Below are 27,307 nucleotides of genomic sequence, written 5' to 3' on the forward strand. Positions count from 1 at the left end.
CTGGATTAAATAATGAGCACTATTAATGCAATTGTTAGTTAGACAACATATATTTTCACAAGACGCTGTCAATCTGTAAAATGGAGAAAAAACTTTCAGAATGTTTCCTTTAAAGGGGACATATTATGAAAAATCCACTTTGACAGTGTTTTTGAACATATATTTGGGTAACCTGAGTGTCTACCGACCCCAAAAATGTGAAATAAATCCATCCAGTCCTTTGTTTGTGGTCTGCAAAAAATTGCTCTCCTTGCGACACCACAAGTGGGATTCTGGTAAAAAAAAATTCCCACCCCTGGTATCTCCACCCATGGACTCCAACCCCAGCCTAAAGCAAAACTTTTGCGCAGGTCCGCCATTTTTATTTTCGCTACAGAGGAGTGATGTCTACCAGGGACTCGGGGGTGCTCATTGCATTTAAAGAGACACACACACCAAAACAAAGCTTTCTGAGAGAGCTGGTTTATACAGGATCACAAACCTCCTCTGGTGCTTGATTCATGTTATATTTTGAACAGAGGACAGCACAGATGTTTCATTTAGACCACAGGGGACTGTTTGAAAAGCTGGAAAAGGTGGTATAATATGTCCTCTTTAACTACAATGCAAAGCAGGAAGCACTCGTCCCTCCAGCACAAACTGCAGGCCTACATGCAGAAGTTTCTATAGCTTTCATCTTAAGTGAATCTCCTTTTGCGCGATGCCACCATTACTTATTCACAGCAGAATTCAATTATTCCACACGAATAAACAGATTTCATGTTTTAAATATAATTTTCATCCACAACTGTCCGCAACAGCAAATTATGTTGACACACAGAGATGAGGAAATTATTTCCTAAATCATTTAAATTTACCAAAGCAATGTTGCCACCAACAAAGCGCCCATCTGCTCTGACAGTTTGTGCGTTAGGTCTTGTGTCACCATCAGCAGCTTTTCTTGTGTGTGTGTGTGTGTGTGTGTGTGTGTGTGTGTGTGTGTGTGTGTGTGTGTGTGTGTGTGTTCGGTCTGTGCGTTTGTGTAAGGGAAACCACCCCGTCCCTGATGCTGTGAATAAACATTTCCCTAACATTGCTGTTCATGGCAGCCTGGCGGGATACCAACTATTAGAGGAGATAAGAATCTGACTTCTGTCAAACACAGGTTCAATTATCTCAAAGATCTGAGTAATGCTATAAACAAAAACATCTTGTTTTTGTACACTATGTGTGTGTGTGTGTGGGTGAGTGAGAGAGAACAGAGAGAGAAATGTTTACTGTGTGTGTGTGTGTGTGTGTGTGTGCGTGCGTGCGTGTCAGGCAGTGATGATTAAGTAGTGTGAAGACACACTGTGACGGTCACAATTGGCTGTAGATATTTGTCACAAATGAGTGTTAATTAATCTGCTTTCACAGAGCATGAGCAGGGAGATTAGCCCAGCAGAGTGCGCAGTCAGCATGTCTGATGAGCGGTGAGAGAGAGAGAGCCATGAAGACACACAAAGAAACAAAGCAAGAAGCGCCTTATCTTTATCTTAAATACTTGACAAATACTTCACAACAATGCCGTACATGTTGTTGTTGGCTCTATCCTAATAGGCCGGAGGGTACAGGACGCAAACAATGTCTTACACTCCAAGTATAAATATCGGATCTGTGTGAAACTAATTATTCCTCTAAAAATGTGGGTAACACAATAGCTGCCGAGACAAAGCTCCCCTTAATTAAAATACATTTCCCTCTTTTATTCCCTGACACCCAGTTAAAGATGATTAACGATCGCAGAGGCCAGAGATTATTCCTGAGGGGAGGCTACTCACTGTTTGTAGGTGACCATGACAATGAGGATGGCGGGGATGCAGCAGAGGATGATGATGATGGCGAGCGCCAGGAGTGCTCCCTCCGTGTAGCCCACGGCCTGGGCCGCTTTCTTTACACTCGCAACGATATCTGGAGAACGGATCTCGAGGATGCGGCCGCCCTCACCCAGGTACGGCTGGAACTCCTTGTTGATTTCCAGAACATTCCCGTCGAGAAATCTGTAATTTCATGACAGGATGAAAACAGATATTAAATAGTTTTTTTCTAGCTGAGAAGTGGCTGAGTAAGTTATGTGTCTTGACTATCATCTGTCTTACAGCCGCCATAATCAATATTTTTATAGAACTATATATTTGAGTGTACATTATTGTAAAACAAAATATGTGAACAAAGTGAAAGGGGTCAAAATTTCACATTAATGAAAACTGAGACAGAGATATAGAGATATAGATATATATATATAGAGAGAGACAGATAGTGAGAGAGAGAGAGAGAGAGTGAGAGAGAGAGAGTGAGAGAGAGAGTGAGAGAGAGAGAGACGGGTTGTTTATAAGTGGTATGAACTTCCATCTTCGTTGTGAGTAATATTGTTATGTTGTTTTCTTTAATTACACTGTCCTCGGTTTAGAAGCCATTTTTCATCATGGTCCATCTAATTTAGGAATTCTGATTTTGTATAGTACATTCTATAATTTTTAGCATTATAAATGAGAATACAATTAATGTGAAGTATTTAATTTAAAATAAAATAAAAACTTGTAGTGACTATTAAGTTGAATAATTGATTTATTTTGGCAAATATTTGTATAGATTATAGAATATGTGTAGAGTTTAGTATTAAGAAAGCGCGCTATGAATAGGTGGTTTGAGAAGTGAGAATATGTTTGTCTGTGGCCGAGCGGTTAGGAGCATCAAGCTTAATGATTTTTGATCATGTTTTAAGCTAAGATTTGTGGACATTAAGTTTGGATGTTGTCACGAAAATAATGGAAAGTCGAGTGCAAAAACAAAGAATGAGGTAAACGGATCTGTGAGTATTTAATTATTTATGGACACATACTGTATCAGAATCAAGCAACAGACTGGCTACTACTATCTGAGTGACGAAAATTGCCACAACACTCGGGTTCAAATAAAAAGAAAAGGCTCATTGGACGCCAAGTATCTCAAAAGATGGTTTCTAAAAACAAGCAACCATTTGACGTTACTACCAAGACTGCATTGCAATGTAAACAACAAATGCAGCCAAGTTAATTTATTTTTTACACTTTCGCAAAAGGTAGACCTCTCGACATTTAAGGTATGCGCCACAGAAAAAAGATACCAATTACAAATGAAACACGTCTTCTTGGGTTTGTTTACAACAGGTTGTCACATGAACAGAATGATATATCACACATTTGTTTGAGCTTAAAAAACATTTAAAAAAACCCATTTCATTTGCTGAGAGACAATTATTTCATGTTCTTGTATCTACGATACAAACTGCAATTGTAATAAATAAGGCAACATACATTCAAGAAATCCACCCACTGTTGTGTCATTGTTGTTTTGTTACAATAACCAGAGTGCCTTCCAAATATTCTGCATCACCGGAGTGAGCACACTGCCACATCCAATTACTGTCAGATTTGTTTATTTCTATAGGTGGACAAATGAGCGGAGATGAAGGTCATCAACCGGTCTCCCTGGCAATCCGTCCTCCAGAGGGCTCAAATGGTAGAGATCACTGGATTCAAGGTGGCAGGAGTGCAGTGGGATGTAAGAATCCACTTACTATGTCATCTCTCTCCCTCTGGCAGCAAAGTCACAGACATATTACATGTAATTACCTCACAATATTGTGAGACATGCGCTGAATGCATAAACAGCTCCTCTATTCAAAATGATTTTCCTGACAGTATCTATATCCAAGGAAGCAGATTCGTATTAAAGCAGGGATGTAAGAAGCCTCGTTCAACTTAAGCTCAGATCTCTTTAAGGCTGCCGATTGAGATAACAGCCTTAGTCATTGGCTTTTGTAAAAAAAAAAAAAAAAAAAAAAAAAGAAGAAGCTGTTTTTTATGATTTCAGTGCCACCCATCCCATGGCTTTAGCCTCAATCCAAAATTTAAGAATCAGTCGGGAACCCTCATCTGATGGTCAAGGACACTGAGATAATGTCAATAGATTAATTCACTTCATACACAAAGCACCTCTAAATGTCATTTCAGTGGAGCTTCTCCAAATGAACTGAAACTGTCTCAAAATTCTGTCCCAATAGAAAAGGGAGGAGGACGTTTCTGAATTGTTCTGACAAGGAGAAATAAAGACAGAGGATGGTGTCAACCTGCTTAATGTAAAGAAAGAAAGAAAGAAAGAGTGTGTAAGGGACAGTTCAGATGGTGATGCCTATTGATTGTGCAAGTCACATGCCCTGATGGAGATGCCTTTCGAAGACTGGTGTCGGATCGCTTTGACAGAAAAGCTGAGAAACACTTCAGAGGTGAGAACGAGCTAAGGCCAAGACTTTTTTTTTTCTCCAGATGGGATGTTAAAGTGTCTAATAAGCACTTTTTCAATGTCCCCATAAAAGCCTGCAAAACATGGCCTCTCACCGGTCCAACAGCGTTTTAGCACACAGAAATCCCTTGATCTCATTGTACAAAGACAAAAAGAACCATAGTTGGCATTTCTCCAGGCTTTTGGAACAACCTTTGAGGCACAGGCATGACGGGTTGATGGACTGACTGAAATACTGCCTGCCTCACTCTCACTTTGTTTCTCTCTTTAACTCCTGCCCTCCTTTCTCTTCTGATTTCTTGCCCTCTCTAAGACAAACGACAGATTTGGTGCTCCTGCAGGGTAATCAAATCTTAAAAGTGAAGGCAGTGGAAAAAATGGACACACATTAGAGGTGGAAGCCGGGGGGGGGGTAATACAGATACATTTGCTGACTCACTGTATGGACAAAGGGTAAAGAGAGACTGTATGGAAAACTTGAAGCAGAGCAGGGACATTAGGACTTAATTTATCCCAAATGGTTGACTGTACTTTTTTTTCAATAAAATCGCCTGACTCACTTGAAGAGCTCCTTAGGGGAAATGGCTCTGTTTGTGAGCGGGTCAATGGCGTACACCATCAGGTCGGACTTGCTGTAGTCCTCCAGTTCAAAGCCGTCACCATGACGACGTGGCCCGATGGATTCTACAATCACCTTAGCGCCTGGTATCTGGTCCTGGACGTGACGCTCCAGAACTCTGAAATGAACGGGAAAACAAAAACAATCAGAAGTCAGTTCAACATATTCACATGGTGCTCATTTTCTTTTGACATCATGCTCAAGGCGGGAGGCCCTGAAAAAGGCCAACATTAGCTGTTGTTTGATGCTAGCTTATAGGTAAGTAAATATACTTACTCCTGGTTTTCACTGTCCGTTGTCTTTTTTCATTAAATCATTGAAATAATGATAATCAGCCAGATTTTGTAACCCTAAAGTATGTGATGTCATAACAGCATTTGAGCTTCCCTCTCTGAGCTGGGTGTCAGAGTGAGATGAATGTGAGTGTGAAAACGGTCCTTTAAGGTGTAAATTCAAGGAAGCAGTTCATTTATGGACCAATACACTTCAGATTTATAATTCCAAGAGCACGGCTCAAGCTATTTCCGGCACCTCTTTGCCTAAAGTAATATAAGAGCCACCAATCTTAAGTACCCCACTCTGGCAATGATTGCCCCATTGGGCAGCAGTTTTCCTCTCCACGTCGGACTCTTGGCAAAGCAAGGCTCTGATAATCCCATTCAGGCAAGGAGAAATCCACACCTCAAGTTACAGCCAATAAAAGGAAAGCCGTGCTGTCTGCCTTTGCCAAGGTGGATAAACAGTCTGAACACTCAGGTAAAATGACCCTGGATCATCACCAGCACTATGCAAAATCTCAGACCCCTCAAATGTCATTATACTCCAAAGAGCTTAACATGACTAATGTGTGTGTTTTTCAGCCTAAAGAGTGGTGTCACTTGTGGGGAGAATCACGGCGAGCTCTTGACAACAACTATTAACGCGTTGCAGATTGACTAATTAGACTGAACAGTGTGCCCCAAGAGCTGCAAAAAGATGTTCCATGAATCCCGATCATTAATTAATTTGGACCAGGAAAAAAGAGCTCTGGAGGATAGACTTAACTGTCTCATTGGCTGATCAGGGGTCTTAATTCATGTGTCTTTGGTTATTGAACAACCGAAGACAAGTGTTCTGTCACTTAATTTTTAAGTCTTTGATTATTTTCCACGACCAAAATATACACTTTGTGCTGTTCCTTCGAAACCTCATTGTTATGCAAATTAGAGTGTCATCACCAATATTAGTAAGGCTTGGAACACAGAGATGTAACTAATTTTGCCGTTCCAACTCTTCTTGAAATCAATCAACAAAAGGAACATTTGGGCGAGAAATTGTCCTCTGAAATGCAGCGACATGGCAAGCTTCATGGAAGAGAAACACAAAACAATACAGTCGCTCAATCATCCAGTGATTCCCTCTTATTTAACAGGCTAACATAATACACCGTGTTCTAATTCAATATTTCTATTCAGTAAAAAAAAAATCGTCATACCTGATGAGCTCCTCCCTATGCTCTTCCACTAAATGTGGAGGGACAGTGGACACGACAACCTGCATGTCCAATGCGTTGACAACAGAAACCTGGAAAAGAGAGACATATGAGGACAGAGTAGAATAAAGTACCAAGAGGAAAACCAGGCAGCAGAAAATACAGATGAACAGTGATTACATCTGTAATTCTACTGAGAATGTGTTCTACTGAGAGTTGGCTGGTTCATGGAAATGCTTCTTTCAATGGACCAGTGAGACGCCCTAATTGCCTGACTGTATTTGTGCCATGCGGTAAACTTAACAGGACCTAATTCTGACGCTGCAGTTAAGTGCATAGGCAAAGGCCTCTGTGCTCTGAAGCCAAATCTCCCAAGCAGCTCCTGTGAAATTAGCTTTCCCCTTAAAAAATGAACAAGCACTATGGTTAAGCACTCGCTGACTCTCTCATAGCCAGGCAATGTCCCAGACCCTTCTCCTGACCCGTTAGAGGCTTGTTAGTCGGACATATTTCACTGAAAGGGAAAAAAAAAAATAAGCCTGACCACAGTCGGGAAAGATGAGCAGTGAATTGGGGGCAAAGCTGAACCCAGTCACAGTGGCAGAAACTATGGGGACAAAGAAATATACACACAGAGACACACAGACACTTGTATAGATAAACCTGCGGGAACACATACTATATGTAAACAAAAAGATGTGCAGGAAATTTGAGCAGTAATATAACAAGGCAGAAAGAAGGAGTTCAATTCGACCATCAGCCGGTTACAGAGCTCACATCTTGATTATCGTTTGGCTTTTGGAAAACACTCAATAGACCTGAACCTTTTTGCTGAGCAAAAAAAAAGGAAACAAATCATCATCTAGTCTCATAATAAACAAACCATTGTGCAGGACAAATAGAGCTTCCCTCACATGTATACATTTGTGGTTAGGGCTGTTCTTCCTCGACAGGCAAACTTTTTTTTTATCCTTTAGCGAGAGCCAGGCGGATTGCTTCCTGTACTTTCCAGTCTTTGTTCAGAGCTACGCTAATTGGCTGCCTGTTGTAGCCTTTTTATGTATTTGACAAACATGAGCTTAATAATGTAGATAGATAATATGATGTTTTTTTTTTTAAAATAAATAACAAATAGAGCCACATAAGATATGGTTTTTGAAAGCTTTACAGCACAACCTACCTAGTAAATTGAATTCAATGTGCAAAATTGGTGGAGTACCCCCTTAAGGATTTGCTCCTGTATACACGAATTGTGTTCCGGTGACATTGCAAACCAATTTCACACTTCAAAGACATGTTCAATGCAGAGAAAGCATGCTGTGAAAGCTGAATGCAACATACAATCAATATGCCACTGAATTGCAGGGAACATGACGGTCAAGGACTCACCCATGTGTGCAGAAACACAACACAACTACTAGAAATACATTCACTGTATGCAGCACATTTGTCAACACAAACCTACATTTACACTATAAAGGCGTCATACTCACCACCACGTCAGCACGGTTGCTGAGGCCTTTTCCATAATCATCCGTGGCAATAACCCTAAAGGTGAAGTAGGACCTGCGCATGTTTCGAAACATGATGGCTGACTTGATGATTCCCGTGTAAGTCTCTATGACGAAGCTGTCTTGGCCCTCTGGTGTGGGTGGGATAATCAGCCGGTAAGCCATCTTACTGTAATTCCCCGTGTCTTTATCAGTGGCCTATAACACACAAGACAGCATGCACACACCAGAGAGAAAAAAATATCAATGTTTTATACTTAAAAAAATCATCTTATATTTTCACATTTGAGATTTCGATACAGTCTGCCCCAGCATCAACCAACCATTGTCAGAGCTACCTGACCATGTCGGAGGCTGTATGGTTTTACACTTCTGACCATTTCCCAATCAATGATGTCACAGGAGATGTTTTAGTCCTGAGCAGTTAATGGGAAATACCTGCTGTGACATCAGTGAATTGGGCCAGAAAAGCAAAATAATAATAAAAAAAAAAAAACACTACCTTCCTTCCTTCTTTTATTCAGTGTTGTTTAACCCCTATAAAAACATCCATGATTGATGCCTCAATCATGCTGTTATTTATCACACAAATACTCTGCAGTCATGAGAAAAAATCAAAACAAATCAAGTTTTCTTCTAACAACATACCATAACTGTCAGGTTAGCGGCTGGAACTGGACGTTAGCAATGTTTATGCTAACAGATGTGGGGGGTGGGGGGGGTGACATTTCCTTTAGCATATTCATGATTTGTTTCAACAGTGTCAAGTTATTCTGTCTTAGGATGTCAAAACACCATAGATGGATAGCTATTATAATATTATTTTAAATTACAACTGCAGGCGGGTGTGGACCCACTGACAGCTTGGCACATTTTATTTAAAGCTCACAGCAAACCTAGACAAGATGTGAAAGAGTGGAGTCTTTGAAGGATGTCCTACTGATGGAGATATTTGCTCATAATTCTTTTCCAAGCAGGTGTTCTGTAAAGTAGCAGACAAGTAAAAAAATAGCGCTACAACCAGAGGCTAACAAGGGCCTTCTTGAACTGTTGTTTGAGCAGTTGCTTTACCAACATTAAGATTGTCAATTCCTGAAGCTAATAAATCACAGGATTGTCATGGTAACCTCTTGGTAACATGTTCAGTCCGTATGCCAGCTTCGCTGAAGTGAGGTCTCTCTAAATGTGACATTTGATTTGCCACATTCATTTAAAAATTCCATTGAATAAAGATTATTTGAATAATGATAAAATACTTGAGAGTTTGATTAATTTTGGACAAGTGTCAAAACAGTTTATTCAATTAATCGAAAAATAATTACAATGTAATAAATCATTTAAACCAATAAGAAAAAAAACAACCTTTTAGTTGGAAAAACCACAGAACATTGACCTCTAAGAACAAGTTGTGACTGGCCACAAAGACCCAACACAGGCATCAATTTTCCGCCTGCTTGTCTGTAGAAAGTGACACTGATAAATAGGTACAATCTCTTTTTTTCTCCTCCAGCTATTGGCAGGGAGCGGGGAGGAGGGGGGAGTGGGGGGCAAGGTTCCACCGAGAGGCCTGCATAAATCAACAAAGTGAGATATCCTGGTTGGCTAAAGAGACATTCACCAAATACATGCACACTCATTATTTATGTGGCGCAAACCTTTTAAACTGTCACTGAGTGAGGGTTGTTTGCTGCAAGCTGCAAGAACACTGTGAGGGGAGAAATATATATCCAGAGTGTTGACATTCAAAAAAATCCACATATTATTAGACTTCAGGCATCTCAACGTTGTTCAAAAGGTTTGTATTGTGTTTCAAGCTAGGCAAACTCATGAAACTAATTACTCACTGATTAAAAAACAGGGTCAGGTAAGAGCCACATGGAGCATAATGTAAAGATTGAATCAGTCTTTCCTTCTACACAGCACAGTTTTTGCTTATATTGAAATATTTTTAATTTAACTTTTCCACTCCGATGAGATTTTACATCAGTAGTAAATTAGCCCAAGATAATTTGCTAATGCTGAAATGTGATACCTACTGCTTGAGGCTACTGAGACCATTTTAAGTGACAATGCCATTTGTGATTGAAGGTGGACTATAGCAAGACATCTCAAGTGTCAGAATATGCCAAGTGTTCACTAAACTTCACAAGATAATCTCCAAAGAAAGGGATGCGCAGCTTTGTTCTAAATTCAGTCGAGCACAAACACGGCACACTAGACATGCTTCCCACTAGGCTTCCCCTTGCAGAAATTACAGGATGATACTTCACTTTGTGAAATCTACACTTTGTTTTTATTTCTTCCTGAGAACGTCAGAAGATTATTCCAGAATTGGTCACGTGATTGAATCAATGATTCACTATTCAGTGCCATTAGTTTTTACATATTTAGTCTTTTACGTATACTAATATGAATAAATGTAAAATTATTATAAGTATTAATCTTGGTTCATTTTAAATGAGTGCTGTGAACATTGAAATAAATAAATAGCATCTGTTTATTTGTTATCTGATGTTAGTCTCTGTGTAAAAAAAAAAGACCTGCAAATCACTTTCCAACCATCTACATGACAAATGTTTGTTCCAACTAAAAAAAAAATATATATATATATATATATACGAAAATACATAGGATATATGTTGGTTCAAATTAAGATGAGATTGTAGTGTTGTAGTCAAGACAGCACTAGCCGAGACCAAGACATACCCGAGACCAGAGTGCTCAGAGACCGAGACAAAACCAAGACTTTTATGGACCGAGACCGAGTCACTTAGACGTAACACTGGGAAGGTTGCGGACGTAACCGGGGGATAAAAATCAAATTATGAATGAATTGAAGAATTATTTGTTCTTTTAGAAAAGGGAGTTTTCCTTCTAATCACAGTATTGACGTGGAAAAATTGCCGATCAGCTGTGGTCTTGACTGGTTCTTAAAATCTGGAGTCGGCCCAGTCTGGTCTCTTGAGACCAAGACTGATTTTGAGTACTACAACACTAGGATCTGAGCTTACCTTAATGAACTGAAGACAATCAGTTCATATTAGGGCTGTCAGCATTATCTAGCCAATCATGATTGATTAAAGAAATTAAAGCATTCATTTATTTATGGCGATTAATCACATGCGTTTTTGTCCCTGTAGGTGCACTGTGGATAAGCCTCCACAGTGTCTCCCTGTAGTCACAGTGATAGAAAAGAACAACACTGCTGCATCTTTGAACATCTCATTTCACTTTAAAGAACTCTGAGACAGGTCAGCTGGCAAGTCCAAAGTAATAACCACCTCGTGAAACATTTCTCATTTTACCGTTCCTTTTTCTGTGGTTGAGTTAGTGATATAACCTTCACTCTAATGAAAAGGACCTTGCTTTACCTTATTTCAAAACCAAAGCAGGGTTGAAAATCAAAATCAGCATGTAAAGTGCTTAAGATGTTACACAAAGCCCAACAGTTTGCCAAACAATGAGCAAACCTGGAGTTTTATTTGAGAACACCAATAAATTGAATATACTCCCTGCCTGCTTCTAACACTCTTGTCTTTTTACTTCTACACATCAACAAAGTCTGTTTTTTTTTAATAAGGACAGGGTTACGCGTTGAGTGTTAGCTCCCCCCTCTGTATCATTTGACACATCTGCTGCGAGGTTTGAAATATCTTTTTATGAATCTTCTTTAATGGCCTTTGCTCTCCTCATCTTGCCTGCTGGATATTAACCCCACTTCTTTTTCTTCAAAAGCCTCTAGACTCCATTAGCCTGGGTCCAGTGTCCATTATACTATAAAAAGCTCCCACGTTTCCGGGCCAAGTCCCAGTTTAATTTAATCTAGCTGGAGTTCCTTTTGCTTATGTTCCCTTTCACCTTCAAAGTATTTTAAAAAGTAAAACACCATGTGATGTTCTGTGTCGGTTTTGATTACAAAAAAATTTATATACAAAGTTTAAATGTAACCATTCTTATAAAGTATCAAGGTGTTGAACCAGACAGGAATACGTGTAAAAAAAAATAATTAATCAATAAGAAAGGGTGAGAAATAAATACAGCCTTATAACAAGACATAACAAGAAAATATGCTTTTTTCCCTCCCCACAGAACATAAAGCAGCCCTGACACAAGTTCTACTCTCAAGCCAAACGCTGCTTGGTACTCGCTCTAGTGCTTTATAAATAAACTTCTATTCTTCTATTCTATTCTACTCGCTCTAGTATTCTGTTTATCACATGTAAGACTCTCAGCTGACAACATACTACACAAACAGAATCTGAAGGCCGACTGTATATGCTTGTCCCTTTGTCGTTCTCCAGGCCAGTTGTTACTGAAAGTGCTGTTGGGACCAAAGGCTCTGAAACAGCCTTCTAAGTGACAGAATAAACATGTTTCACATGTGAACACTGCAAATTCACGACATTGTCTGGGAGGGATGCATGTGTGAACGCAAACATGCACTTTTGTTCACCTGGCTTTATGCAGACTTTTCCTGCTAGCCTCCTGGTAGCGTTTTACAACAAAGCGGTGTAAGGATGCGTACCTGAGCTTTATGCGGTGTGGGGGGAGACAATGGAGGGGTTAAGAATGGAGGGAATATATCATTTGATGATTTACTGTGATGTGTAATTTTACCTCCATTGATGAAAATTAAAACATTTGATCACAAAAAAAAACAAAGCGGAGTAAGTGGACAGACTGCTGATGCAGTAGCTTCAATGCTTAATACAACTGCTGACCTTGGTTGTTTACTTTTTTATAAAACTTTTTTTTACTGTTGTGTTGGTATTGTGTCTAAGTCCTTGCACATGTACAGAGGTATCAGTACACTAACAGGTGACATTACTGACTCCTCCTGCGCACTCTGCCCAACTGATTTGAACCTCCTCGCTGTGAGGCAACAGCGCTTACCACTACAGCACTGTGCAGCCTAATACAAACCCTAATACATATATTCCAATTTTAATGTTTTTTGGAAGATATACTTTACCCACAACAAATGCAGAAAAACAAGTTTGTGGGCAGTGAAATATTTGTGGATCATGATATATACTCATTTCACCACATCATCGTCTTGGTGACTATGATGAAGTTCAATTTGACACCTTTTGACCCTAAAAAATAAGGTTCAGTCTGTACAGTATGTAGCCTCATTAGTGAACCAGGAAAAACATTTTTAATACGAAATCACCTGCCGCTGCACGTGAAGCTCAGTGTTTTAAACGCACAGTAATAAACGAAATGTGACTCGGATAGATGTGACAACATTTCCTCCAGCCTCGGATCGTCTTTTATCTCCACCACGGTGGGTGGCGAGCAGGAAATAGAGAGACTACAGTAATACACCCGATGAAGAAACAACTAGACAGACAAACCCAGTACAACACAATAATCCTGACACCTTGACAAATGAACAAATGGCTTTTCATGAGATACTCTGCATTCGCATATAAATGCATGACTGCGAGCTGCGGCGTTGACAGTCAGGGTGGGTTCTCGAGGATTTTGTACACACAAATAACAAACAAAAAAAAAAGTACACACTAACACTCACAACAGCCCACGCGTGCAGAGAATAGACATGGAGTTTACACAGAGTGACAGCGTGAAACCTTGTCAATGCGGGCTGATAGTCGGGCTGGATGTCCAGCTATGCTGCTGTGAACACGAGAGGATTACAGCACACAGCTGATCACACCTGTCTGTGGACCGGGCTGACGGCTGGGAGAGCGAAATTGAGGAGGAGATGAAGGGAGTGATAGCCGAAGGAGATAAAAGTGTGCCACAGCGAGCAGATCAGATGGCTTCTCCCGTCGTGGCTGCAGGGTAAGTGTTAACGAAGCAGGAGCAGACTCTGGCACTTTGGTTTCCAACCTGTTTTCATGTATGCTGATAACAAAAAAGACAAAGACAAAAGTAGGTGTTTTTCTTACCACTATCTTTAGCACCGAGCTGAAGATCTTTGTGTCCTCCGTCACGCCGCCTATGTAGAGCTTCCTGGAGAAGACGGGCGGGTGGTCGTTCTCATCCTCCACCTCGATGTAAACCTTCGCTGTGTTAGCTGCAAAAAAACAAAATAAATAAATGTGACCTACTTTAACATCTTGCACAACTTTTTCAGTTCATGAGATACAAAACAACCCACCAAACACATCTTACTGTTTAACTCCAATTTCTGTACAATGATCTACCTTCCGTTGAGTACCAATCGTTTAATAACCCAGGTCTGCTTGACCCTCTCACTCTAAGAATTGGGACATACAAGTACAGAAATGTTCACCCATCGAGGTCACCGGCTGTTGAATGAAGAGATCCAAACAGCCATCAGAACTGTGGTGGGTCAAATGTTGCAAAATTGAAACGTCAATATAATTGGTCAGGGTCTTTAAACAGTGTGCAACTTCAAAAGAGAGCTTGAAGTAAATTGAACAGAATATTTTTTGTAAATGATCAGTGAAAGTTTCACGGAATGCTTTTTAAATGAGAACCCGTCGACTAACCATCACTTCTTTCACATCAAGTCGTTCTTCTTTAATTATCCGTGGAGGGATGTTTTGACAAGCTTGGAAATTTACTCAATTTGGAAATTGAGACATCACATTCACCTCTCTGAAAAAAAGTCAATGTGAGAATATAAATGGGGAAAGAAACTTTTTAACTTTATTTTGAACAAAAGTAGACCGAGTGAGGTCGGGAAAACTCAACCACCTTCTAATGACTATAATGAGAAAGAATGTTTACTTGTTTTTTATTATAGAGAAACCTGTTTTCTTGCACCTAACTCCACCCTCTCTCAAAGAAAAGGCACAAGAAGATATTTATAGTCACGCTGGAAACTTGGAGTAAATAATTATTTGGCTTAATTTTGTTTTGATTACAACAAATATTTTGACAAGGGGGAAAAATGAATCTGGATTATGATGATGAATTTCCTCTCTCTGCCGCTAAGAAGTAGTTCAGGAAAACAACTGAGCTGTTTGCATTCTGTTTAGCGGCCATTAGCGATAACTCTCGGGCTCTGAGTGAAATATGACTCTGTAAAACTATAAAAATGATGATGAAGGTTTACATTCCGAGCCATTACTTTTTAGAGGGGGGTCTACTTTGCAGCGTTTATTGTTGAGAAGTTTGGTTTTCACACAACTTGGGAGAAAACAACACCATCAATAAAAGGCTGTGAAAGTTTAACAAGCAAACCATTTGCACATTATTGGGAATAATAATTTGAAGGGCAAGCAATCACAAGGCAGCGAGACTCTCAGCCGAGTTTGAGGAAACACTGTAAGAAAAAAAAAGGCAAAAAAAAGGGTCTTTTAATACTTCATTTGATGGCTAATTGGCTATTTTGTGAGGCTTTTTCAAATATCCATCCTGTTCCTTTAAACGGAAAAACACATATAGCGAGCAAAACCCTTTTTTCACCTAATGTGTGCATGGCATAGTATTACTATATACAACTCAAAAATACTTCCAACAGTGTAGTTTGGAGAAAAATATGCAGTGTCAAGGACCTTTTTTCTTCTGGCAGCGTATAAAAATGTAAAGTCATGTGGCACCGGAGCTACGGATGCACCAAGGGGAATGGAACAAACAAAAAACACAGCACATCAAATTGCAGGCACAAAAAAAAAGTGTGAGAGCACTGCAGAGGGAGGAGGACTCCAAGGGCCTGAGGAAGAGGTCTGTCTCTTCTCTCTGTTCACACAAAGTGGCCGTATTCCATCCTCAGAGCATCAGGACACAGAACATAGAATATAAATAAAAGCTCCCACCCCTGCTATCCTATTCTCTCGCCCCTAACTCTCGGGCTTAATCATGAAGACACATGAAAGAAATGTGTTAAGGATGGAGATGATGTAGGCTCGAGTATATGAGAAGAGTGCATAATCATCTAGAGCAAGGGTGGGCAACTGGTGGCCCTCAGATACATTTTTAGATATAAATGAATTGGAAATTTGAAGAAAACATGACAAGATCTGCCATGAGATCATGAAAACCAGAAATATGTCCATAATAATATTTGATCACTGGTATATGTTGAGTTAAATTTGAGACATAATTGACTGTAATCATTTTTGTATCCTACAATTTGCCCCCCTGGCAGTGAGAATTAGATGATTGTGGCCCTTTCCCTGATCTAGAGAATATGTTCAATTCTGCCGCCTAATTAGCATTAAAATATGTGTGCATTTCCAATATGGACACATTGTATGGTACACGTCAAGAGTCACGTCTTCATACACTGATGATGAAGACGATGCTTTGCGGAAATGATCATCAGGATAAGATGAAATAGCATTCACACACGCATGCAAACACACATGCACACACACGTGCTAATGGCTATGCCTGCAGGAGCGTTAGTTCCTCTAGGGTTCAGCGTCTTGACTGGCAAATGCAGACAGAAAAAAAAGTCCCTATGCTGAAGAGTAAGAGTAAGAGGAAATGTACTCCCTTGATCTACATTATAATTATACATGTACAAAAAAATCTTAGTTCCTCTGCACTCAGCTCATTGACAACAGGGAAACTCTCCATCATATGTGTTAAGAGTGTCCTCTGCTTTACATCCATCTGATAGGTGACGTGCTCAGTGTGTGTTAGTATGTGTGTGTAATTGCTGTCATCGATATGTGAGAGACAGATGCTGTGAGAAGAAAAGCAGCAGGTCGAGTGGGTCATTGATTATTCACTTGAAGCTCTAATGGTTGAAATGTGAGGTATGGATGGAACTAGCTGTTAGCACTTCATCTCTCGTTATAGAAAACCATAATCAGGAAACTGTCCATTTACAAACCTAATGATATCTCAGCTGAGGCACAGCCATCCAGAGAGAAGACTCTAATGGTCTTGGTATTCTTCAAACAAAGGACAATCTAACAATCTACTTTATGCACAGTAATTGGCCAGGTATGAGGAAAGAAGGTTTGAATATCCCTTTGCCTCTACTAAAGTACATCTATTGCTATTTATAATTACCACCGTGTGGAGCATCGTAAATGTGGTGATTGCTGCGCTGAGTTCACGCTGACATGCATCACTCTCCCTCATAATCACATCCTCCCAAATTGGCGGCGTGTTTACACTGCAAAATGTCTGTGCAGGTTCTCAGTCATCCAGGTCATGGACTTTACTCGGTTGAAGATGTTTGAAGACGCTTCACCTCTCTGAAAGGCGTCCTCAGTTCAGAGGAGAGGTGAAACGTCTTCAACATCTTAAACCGAGTCCAGTTGGCTTTGAATTAAGCTGCAAGGTTTCCAGTCTCTCCGTCTGCTCTGTCTTTGCCATGCACTGGTAATGTGCTATTGATTCAGCTCCACCAACCCAAGCAACCACCTGTAGGCTCTGATTAGGAGGGGGGGGGGGGGGGGGGGGGGGTGAGGGGGGTGTTGAGATGTTATCCAATCACACCTTAGATTTCTACATGTTAAAGAAATCTGGGAGGAGTGATGAGGTCAGCACTCGACCCCCCAAACAGAAACAATGTTTTGATACAGCAATCAACATTTCCAACCATGACAAACGTGTGTTGTCTGACTGAAACGGCAGAAGAGGGTTTTCTGGCACAACCTCACCAACTACACATGTGCGTGGGGAGTAAGGCCCCGTGTCCACCTAGCGTTTTTTCTCATTGTTTTCAATGGTTAGAGAGCGTTCGCAGCTTAAAGCGTCCCGCCTTGGTGAAAAGTGCAGCGCCCAGCTTCTTTTTTTTTTACAAGTGGTCTGCAGTTTAAGTGCGGCCACTCCGAGCGCTCAAGTTGAAAATCTTTCAACTTTTCGGAAAGGTGCTGTTGACGTCACCGGAGCTCTTTTCATAATGTATGATATTCCCTGTACGTAAGTCTCCAACGGATATAAAACATACAGTAAAAAGTAACGGAGTAGTGTCGGTCATACAGCGGCCGTTGTGAACAGACTGTAACAGTGGTCATAGAGAGAGGACGGACGAGCAGCGCTTTTCTTATCTTTCTGCCCGGAAAAAACGCTAGGTGGACGCAAGAGGCTTGAAGAGGTCAAAAAGCTCCAGCAACACTTAAAGTAGGAAAATCAACTTTATTAACTTTATTGGACCAATAATCATAAAGCTGATCTTCACACTTCAAGTGTTGTCTGACTGAGACAACATTATTAAGGATTGAGGATACTGTTGGCCTGATGGGATGCTGTATAATGACAGATACATCATATTCTTAAGGGGGAAAAAAAACCCCACAGCTGAAAGATCAGAATCAAATATGTCCATTTATGAAGGAATGTTTAACTCTTCAAAATTGTCAAGGTAAAAGAATAACACAGATGTGATGCTAAAGAGGCAGAGAAAGCATTATCAAACAAGAAATACATTTTTTAAGCAATGGAAAATCCAAAATATCTATGAAAAAAATAAAGCTGGCACTGGAATAGAGCTGCAGAAATAGAATGAAATCTCATCTTAAAGCAAACGTAGTCAAAAAATTGCAAAGCGATCAAATATAGTCAAACAAACAAGTCGACCAACAACGATGCAGAGTTGTGATGCGTGCGAGGGAAAACAAACATATACAGTACACATTTGGTCAATTTAAAATCAGCTTGCTGTTGAAACGGGCAGCGGATCTGAGCAATCAAGCACAGGCTGCAGCAAACCTGCCACCAATTACACGAATGGATCAGTACATTGGAGAAAGGCCACGGTGCATGAAGCATGAAAGTACAGCAATAAACACTGTGACCAAATATTTCTCTTGTTTTGATTCAACTCTGGAGCCTTTACTGGCTATGCAGAACAAGTGGATGTCGTACTTAAAAGGGGTGACATAGTCATGTAATAAAACGGGATCACAATGTTCTTAGGCTGTGTTTTTTTCCTCCTGAGCATCAACCTCCACAAACATGTAATAATCCAAACACATTTAAGGACATTTTTGAATAACAGTTCTGCATAATTGCAGTCAATGTGGGAATAAATGTAAAGGCTCAAAATACGTTAGATTTTCCTGCAGCTGCATTAAATCCTAATCTGTCACAGTAAAGGATTATGTTTAAATATAAATGCAACACCTGGAATCAAATGAAACAACATTCCTTTTCTGCTTTTCCTAAATCGCAGCTCAACCTTCACCGTCTTTCTCGGTGAGATATTTCTTACTTTTTGAAGGCACACGCAGGTTGGACATGACGACCACCATGGAGTCCGCCTGAACCCGGAGCACATAGGAGGTCACATTTTCATAATCCAGAGGTTTAGCTGTGGAGATGACGCCTGTCCTGTTGTTCACCTCGAAATGACCTGAAGCAAACAAAATCAGAGAACATGATTGCAGAGAGAAAAAAAAAAAAGGACAAAAACTGAGACATAGTGGAGAAAAAATGTCTAGCAGCATAGTTAAGCCTCCTTTTATAAACATCAAAGTGTGCTGATAAGACTTATCTAACTTGGCTTTTGTTTGCACTCTTTTGGCGCTACTCATCTCAGCATTGTTAAAAAGCCACTCCTGCAGGTATAACACTTGAATGCATTTATACTCCTTCACAGGACCTCTTCTCTTCACGGCCAATTGGTCTTTTAGTGTAGAGCTCAATAGAATATTTTTACTAACTTCCATGCACAAATGACAGAAATTTGAAGCTGTGTCATCTTACAGTTGTAAATATCCACATGCGCTATATCTAAAAAATAAAAATAAAAGTCTGCAGTGAGTTCCAATAAGGAAATAATATACAAACAGCATGGAATTGAACAGAGGCTGCCTAAGTGATGGATGTTCAAACTTATTTTGCAGCTGAGTGACTGTTTAGTTGGCGCACTGACAAAGGGGCATATCACAGAAATACAGCTGGCTGTTTTTTTTTGCCTCCTTTAATGGAATAGAAAGACCCTAACTCCTCTGTGGCTTTGTAAAAAGGTCATGCTTCAAAACGCCTTTGCTTCCCTTCAGAGCAGTACTGCTGGGGGGGCCGGGAGGTTGATTCACAGAACTCTTAATAGGTCTGGAGTTTGCAATTTCCAGGAACATGTGAGGAAAAACTGAGTCTTGTTTCTGCATGACAAAGACAAAGATCCTCTGGGGGAGCCCATGTGGTTCATAGTGGAAAGGGGTTAATGGCTGCCACTGTGCTTACTGCTCCCGCTCACAGGTACGCCTCCTAATTCTGGCTTGAATACCAGAGCTTACTTTGAACACGTCTGCTGTGCCCTCTCTCTCTCTCTCTCGGGGTGTAATTATGCTTTTCACACTTTTCAACATTTGCGAAAAAGCGCAAAAAAAAAAAATCCTTTTCTCTCCTTCGACACAAAGACAAGACGCTGCAGCACATAACACTACGATGTGCATGCCACGTTTTCCAGAATGACATGGGAGCTTCTCCAGGAGTATTTCAAGGTTTTCTGGTTGGTTAAAAACATGTTTTTACGCATACTTCTTTACTGTGATAAAAATCTTTTTTTTTTTTTATGTCTGCTTTTGTCCGAGAAAAGCCTTTTGTAAAAGTTGGAAAAAAAAACACAGAATAGAATCTTTATGTAGAAAAAAATCAAACAAGGACGAGAGAGGGCTTTATACTCCAACAAAAAGGCTGTATCATTATTTAAGTTGGTGTGTCTGTCAGGAGTACAGGAGGAAGAAAAACTATTTTACTGTAAAGTAAATGATGCAATCGTTGTATATGCCCTCTAGTCTTAATTTAAAGGGAATATGAGAGTGTATTGTAGATGAATCATTAGCACAAACCTAGTTCATTTCCAGCCACTATGGAGTAGAAGATGGTTTGGTTGATAGCAGCAGCTAGGATTGTCCCCACTGCTGTGCCGCTCGGAGCCAGCTCGCTAACAAGAGCAAACCTGGAAAGACAAAGAACACAAATCATAGCACATATGTTCTGTTACGCAAAGAAGGCTTTGTTAATACTCTTATCACTGTGTGTTTTTTTTTACTTTATCAGCAAAGAGGAGATCATTTTCAATGCTTTTTCCTCCTCTTTTGGTAATGAATTATCCCTAAAGCTGTTTTCACAGAATGCATACAGCCTGCCCCTGAAATGTTCCTGAGTTATATTCACATACGTCCCTAACAGCATGAAGTGTTCCCTGTGAAATGGTAGAGCAGGGCCCTAAAGAGGCAGGACATGACTTTAAAATGACATTATAATGCTGAGAAAATAATCAAGATGGCAGACAAGGCACAGTCCAAAGCAATAATGACAGTTTTTCCTTTCATGAAAAAATAAGGGCAACATGTTATTGCACGTATCACAGTATCAACTAGATAGCAGAGAACAAACTGGCTGACAGAATATAAAACTGCTCCTTTACATGCATGACATTCACACAGGTCACTCGCTGGTCACGTGACATAAATGTCATCGCCCCCCCCCCCTCCTGATCTACTGTGGGGAATTTTGCTGATTTTTAGTGCTGTGTTCACACATCAGCCCACCCTGACTTGACGTGGAAAAAATCTTTACTAAGAGGTTGGCAGGATCATTTCTGTGTAAAGTCAGGGGTGGAAAATTTGGTTGTTTGGGTTCACACATGCAGCTCACCCTGATCATTTTGAGACATTTTCAAGAGTTGTGTTCACGTGTGAAGGGTGCGATCCTATAATCTGCTTTGAATGAAATTTAGGTCTAGAAATTAACCATTCGTAACATCACAATTAAACTGATTGATGTTTTGTTCCAATGAGAATATCTTTTTAGTTTTAATTTCTCTGTTCAAGTGTGGTTTTTCCAGTTCACTTTAACTACACTGAAGTCTCCAGATGGCAGTACAGCACATTATTTGATCCTCTTTTATCAATGAATAAATAAACGATCTCCATCTAAGGGAACACAATGTAGTTTGGGTAAAAATATGACTTGTAAATAAAGAATCCAAAACTTCATGTTCTTATGCCAAAATCCCTCCACATACACAGCAGCAGCAGCAGTAATAATGTTGGCTGTGTATCTTTGGAAGCAGATACGTTATAACATGAGCCAACTTCTCACTTTATTCATTAACCCAGTGGATATTTCTACACTGAGTGTATGGTAGGGCTGCAGAATGAAACATAATTTAAGTTGCCGCGATTCGAGCATTTGCAATAAAAACATTTCACAAGTCTGAATTTATTGCAATAAATAAGAACGACTATTTAAACAGACAAGCAATGCCTTCTCAATCAGCTTCAGACATCGAACTTGAGGTTCATTTTTCAGCTCATGAACGAGATTTGAGTGTCGCTCACCCTGGAGATAGTGAACAAGGTACCAAGCACTGTGTGCCAAAGTCAGATATAAAACACTGGGAATGTATCGTACATGATGACATCTGACCAATAGAATCCCTGGCATGAAATATAAAGTTTGGTTACACTTCCAGTATGCTTTTTTTATATATTTTTCTGTGATAAATGTATATTATACATGCCTTTTTCACAATGCTTTTAATCTGAATTGTTGTCCAGGACAGTTGTGTAGAGATGAAAGTCACTTTAAAAAGCTCTGTAGCTCTCTCTTGTGGACCCTGCTGAACTGTCTTTGAAACAAACTCTGTTATAAATCATAGGCTGCAGGTAAGCTATGTTAATAACTTAAAAACATCATGTTATAGGCAACATGTATTCCTGTTTGATCGCCCTCACGTTCTTTGCCTCCCTTCCTCTCTTCTGTCTCCCACTGAATACTGTTGTTTTTTATGCCTGTATATTAATTAAGAACCCGTTTATAACAAAGACAGTTTCAATAAACCCCAACCCTGAAGCCTGTAAAGGAACTGAAAACAGCTCTGTATAGGTATAGCAGAGGTGCTAAATGAAGAGTAATTAATATGCATTCTTCATTGACATGTTTTAATTAGGCCTATTTATGGCTGAGCACAAGATAGAATCGATCCTCATGAAATTTTAATAGTACAGGTATAGAGTTTATGACCTTAATTTGGGTATAACTTGAGAGTGAATGATGACTACAGGGAGAGATGGGAGCTGTGGCTCAGTTGATAGAGTTTGTCGTCTCTCAACGGGGAGGTTAGGGGTTGAATCCCACATGTGCGATGTGTCCTTGTGCAAGACACTTAACCCCAAGTTGCTCATGCTGCTTTGTCGGTGGTGTATGAATGGGATTAGTTACCTCTGATGGTCACTTTACACAGAAGCCTCTGCCATCAGTGTGTGAATGGGTAGGTGTGACATGCTGTGTCAAAGCACTTTGAGTAAGTCGAAAAAACTGGAAAGGTGCCAAAGCAGCTGAAGTCCATTTACCTTTTACCATAGTCCTGACTGCTTTGCTCAGGTGGTATGGGCAGTAAGGGTAAGACCATCGGTATCGTTAAAGAATCACAGCAGCTTTTGGTTGGTTCTGCAGGACCTGCAGCCTCTACAACACAACCCATATATGCAGTTTTCAGTCTAGAAAGAAAAATCTACAAAACATTAAAATGCTTTTATTTTGAATCCTTCTGAATAAACTGATTTTTGTAACAGGATTCTCTTTGTGCAAGTTTAAACAAAGAACCTCTCTCCATCCAAAATCTGACTGCCAAACAGGCTGTTTTTTATTATTTTTTGCCATCGGATGAATAATTAATATCCATAGAGAAGATTTGATCGTAAATGCAGCACAAATTGTTCTGTGAACACATTGGAGTGTTTTTTCCCCCACTGATAAGATACACTTTGCAACAGCTAATGACTCTGCTGACTATCAGGCACAGAAGTGGGTAATCATATCCAGCAGATATGATTGTCAGCGCTCTACACAGAAATTATGGCTGCAATAAATAGCAGAGAGCCCTGTCGTTGCAGTGTGTCGGTGAGGGCTGATTTAAGCTGATAATGTCATGTCGCTGTGACACTCTCTTGTTATACTGCGACTGTGTTCCCCCCACTTCTGTGTGAGTGTGTGCGTGTGTGTGCGTGTGTGAGAGAGAAAGTGAATTTGGGCATGCATGGTTCAAAGTTTGACTTTGATTCGCAGCAGCAGTAAGAAATCTGTGACAATGACGTGGGAGTAACACTTGCTCCATAATCAGTCAGATTCTATTATACAGTCAATGTCAGTGTAAAAGGGTATTTTGGGGAATAGAAGCTATCTTGGCAGGCAGTGTTTTAAACACAGACTGGAGGCAATTGGACGCCTCAGGTCTTTGTTTATAACACATTTTCCAATGCTTTCATCTCTCTAGTCTTCGCTGACCCCTCAGCTCTAGCACATTTAACCACATGAATAATAAAAACTACCCAGAGAGGCAAAATGCGGTCGAACCAAGTTCCCCTTCTGGGTTTTTTTTTTTTTTTGGGTTATTTTATCAAGCAACTCCCCCTTATAGGATTACACTTGTGAGAGGCTCCACAAGGCATACTGAGCCAATTTCCCAGGGTGAAGATGGAGAGTAGGAAGAAGTTATTCCACAGAAACAGAGAGGAGTGTTTGCTGAGGGGATACACAGGTGTAGAGACAATAAATGACACTGTCTTGGAGCTCACTGGAGTATAACGACACACTCAGTAACTTTTTAGACAGCTGGTAGCAGGTATAAAAGAAGTCACTATAGAGTATGTGTTTAAAGTTTCAGAGGCATACAAAAGGTGCAAACTGTATGTTCTTGAAGGACATGGAGTAAAAAATAAAAATAAATAAGAAGATCTGTCTATCCATCGTGGAGGCTACAGTTACATTCTCTGGAGTCAAAACAACCCCAAGGACACCTCAAGTTTAGATTAACTCCGGAAATATATAACATCCACGAGGCAGACGATGAAATAGCACGCTATCCTCAGAGATTAAACTGTCGAGTGTATATGCAGCGATGAACTGACTGAAAACCAAAGCCCTTCAAGCGAAATAACGTGCTGTTGTTGACACGTGATTAATGTGTGTAAATGACTCCTGTTCAATTTCCCCTTTAGGCCTACTGTTGGGCTGTCACTGAATAATTGCTGTATCTGTGCAATGCATTATGGAACATAAATCTCCACAATGTTACACGATTGAAAGGAACCAATTCGTTTATGTGGCCTTCACATACTGTATGTAGCTTACCGGTTTGGCAGCATGAGGTAGCAGGCCCTTGGACATTGTGAGCACAGTAACATGTAGCAAAAGCCAACTGTAGGTTAATCACACTAATGTACCGATAAAAGGAACAAAAGTGTGACACAGATGCTGTCGTAAGCTCTATGTACCTTCTCTTTAAAGCACCTTTCAGTAAAGCAATGTCTACTGTAAAGAGGAACAGCCGTTAAGTCCATATACCGTTGGTTAAATGAGACGGTTTTCATCACACATTCACAACAGTGTGATGTCGATAACGGAGAGATTCAAACACTAACCATGTTCATGGCACACACTGCAGAGGCAATTTAATGTGATGAATTCTTTCAAATGGCAATTCATAAGCCTACACACAATATGGTATCAGACAGCATTGTCTGATTGCTCATTTTTTACTATTGTCAGAGTGTTTATTTTTTTTACTTTAGATTAGTCTGAATCTAAATTTCCATTTAATTGACAGAGAAAATAGCTGCTAGGTACATCATTAGATATAATGCAGAGAGCATTTTATTCAGACATGTTAAGAAAACCCATACGAGTACCAGAACCTTCGTCTCATATAGCCTAAGATGTGTTATTGTGGTTCTGATACAGCACCAATCTCATGGGACAAAAGTCAAAGGCTAGCATAATGCTAACAACCAGTGTTTTCATGTTCTCTGTACCTCTGTATATATAATTTTTTACACATTATCGTACACAACTCAAATCCTAGTATCTGTATCATTATCAGTAGCAAAAAAAAAAAAAGCATCAGAGGGGAGAGGCAGAAGATCACAGATACTAGTGCTGGGAACTAAAGTTGGTTTTCTACAAATCTGAAAAGGCAGCCGGTAAGATGCCGAACTTTAAAAGCTTTATAGAAACTGTCTGCTGGCGTGGATTACTTCCGTCGGCTCTGGCACGCTCTTACTTTGTTTTGTTTTTTGGGACTTTGACAGCGTGTCTTTTTATGTTCATAAACTGGTTGACTCTTAGTTTACTAGTTGTACTTCTTTATTAAAAAGAAGTACAACAAACTCCCCCCCCAAACTCTCTACCATCCCTACACCTTGTTTGCACTTCAGAAAAAATATCTGACCGGTTGAAGTTACTTGCACATGCCCCTCAAGTATGATTCTATTTTGTTATTTTTTCATGAGGGTCAATCATTAGCATGTTCCCGAGTACTTCAAAACGCTACATTTTCCTGGAGTGTCCACCTTTGCTGTTTTCAGCTTTGTTAAATCTCTGTTCTGAAACATCGCTGCATAACTTCCGCTGACCCAATCACAGGCTTTCCTCTGGTTGTTCTTTAAATGTGGGCCGGGGATGAAAGAGTGTGTGTGTGTGAAGCCTCGCAATGGGCCCGCGTGGTGCTTTTGCCAGGAAGAGGCCGAGCTGACATGTTAAATCTCCCCTTCAAAGTGGCTCTGCCTGAGGGTTGTAGGCTGCTGAGAAATGCCATGTGACTTGTGAAGGTGAATGAAGTGTGCAGATGAGTAAACATGTCCATATGTGGCAGGAAGGATGACAAAAAGGTTACTGATAGGTAGACAGATGGATGAAAGGGCAGGCTGAAGGACATAGAGACTGAAACATGCGACTGTAAACGCAGGAAATGTCAAAGTGGAACGAGAATCTGAACGGCTACTTGAGCACGAAGGATAATATCCGATGATTAAGACGCACAGTCTTGAGCATGACAGAGAAGGGATATAGGTTTTGTATTAACAGTCAAGTGGTAGACCAATTTAAAGAGCCATTTATGAATATTGCAAAAAGCATGTACCATTCAGCCGAGCCAAAGTCACTTTTCATTCCTTTCATATTCAAATGAGGAAAGAAATCTCATCCAGAGAAAGAGAGAGAGACGGAGCGATAAAGAAAAAAGGGGAAGATGCTGACATGTCAACAGGCAGCAGCAGAGAGCCTTGGTGTCGACATAAGAGAGGGAGAGCGGAGCGCCACTGAGAAGTGCGGGCGGCACACAGGTGTCAGCGAGCACTCTGCCCCAGGGCCAATGGCGGAGTGACGCTTATGAGACAAGGCAGAGGCGTATAAACCCTCGTCGTGCGCCACAGGGGCTGCTGTTACCTCGTAGATTCTCTTTTCCTACCTCGCTTTTCCCCTCTCCTTTCATATATTGCATCACAGAGCGAACAAGAGACGATGGATAGGCCGGGAGATACAAGAGTGACCTCATGGGGTGCAAGAGTTAGGCTAAAGCCTTTGTTTTTCTGACGGATGTTTAAATGCAGAAGCATCACGGTCTGAGAGAAAAAAAACCACGGCAGACTAGAGCCATTTAACTGTAATTTTCTCCCTTGCAAACATCATCATAAACAGTGTGCAAATGCTCATGAATATACATGCAGATGTCTTTCTGCCTGACTGCCGGTGGTGGCATTGCGCTGCACATTTTCT

General features: G+C 40.3%; 1 protein-coding gene across 1 annotated transcript in view; it reads right to left on the minus strand.

Moving 5' to 3' along the window:
• Positions 1-27,307, minus strand: part of LOC109981938 (protocadherin-15) — a 233,723-nt gene that overhangs the window by 16,981 nt on the left and 189,435 nt on the right. The window contains exons 26-32 of the mRNA XM_065959676.1: positions 20,596-20,705; positions 19,014-19,154; positions 13,819-13,946; positions 7,886-8,101; positions 6,396-6,484; positions 4,863-5,039; positions 1,800-2,018 (exon numbers count right to left, since the gene is read on the minus strand). Of these exons, the coding sequence (XP_065815748.1) occupies positions 1,800-2,018; positions 4,863-5,039; positions 6,396-6,484; positions 7,886-8,101; positions 13,819-13,946; positions 19,014-19,154; positions 20,596-20,705 (1,080 nt within the window). The remainder of the gene's footprint in view (positions 1-1,799; positions 2,019-4,862; positions 5,040-6,395; positions 6,485-7,885; positions 8,102-13,818; positions 13,947-19,013; positions 19,155-20,595; positions 20,706-27,307) is intronic.

This window comes from Labrus bergylta, chromosome 10 (assembly GCF_963930695.1).
Source record: "Labrus bergylta chromosome 10, fLabBer1.1, whole genome shotgun sequence".
Taxonomy (NCBI): Eukaryota; Metazoa; Chordata; class Actinopteri; order Labriformes; family Labridae; genus Labrus; species Labrus bergylta.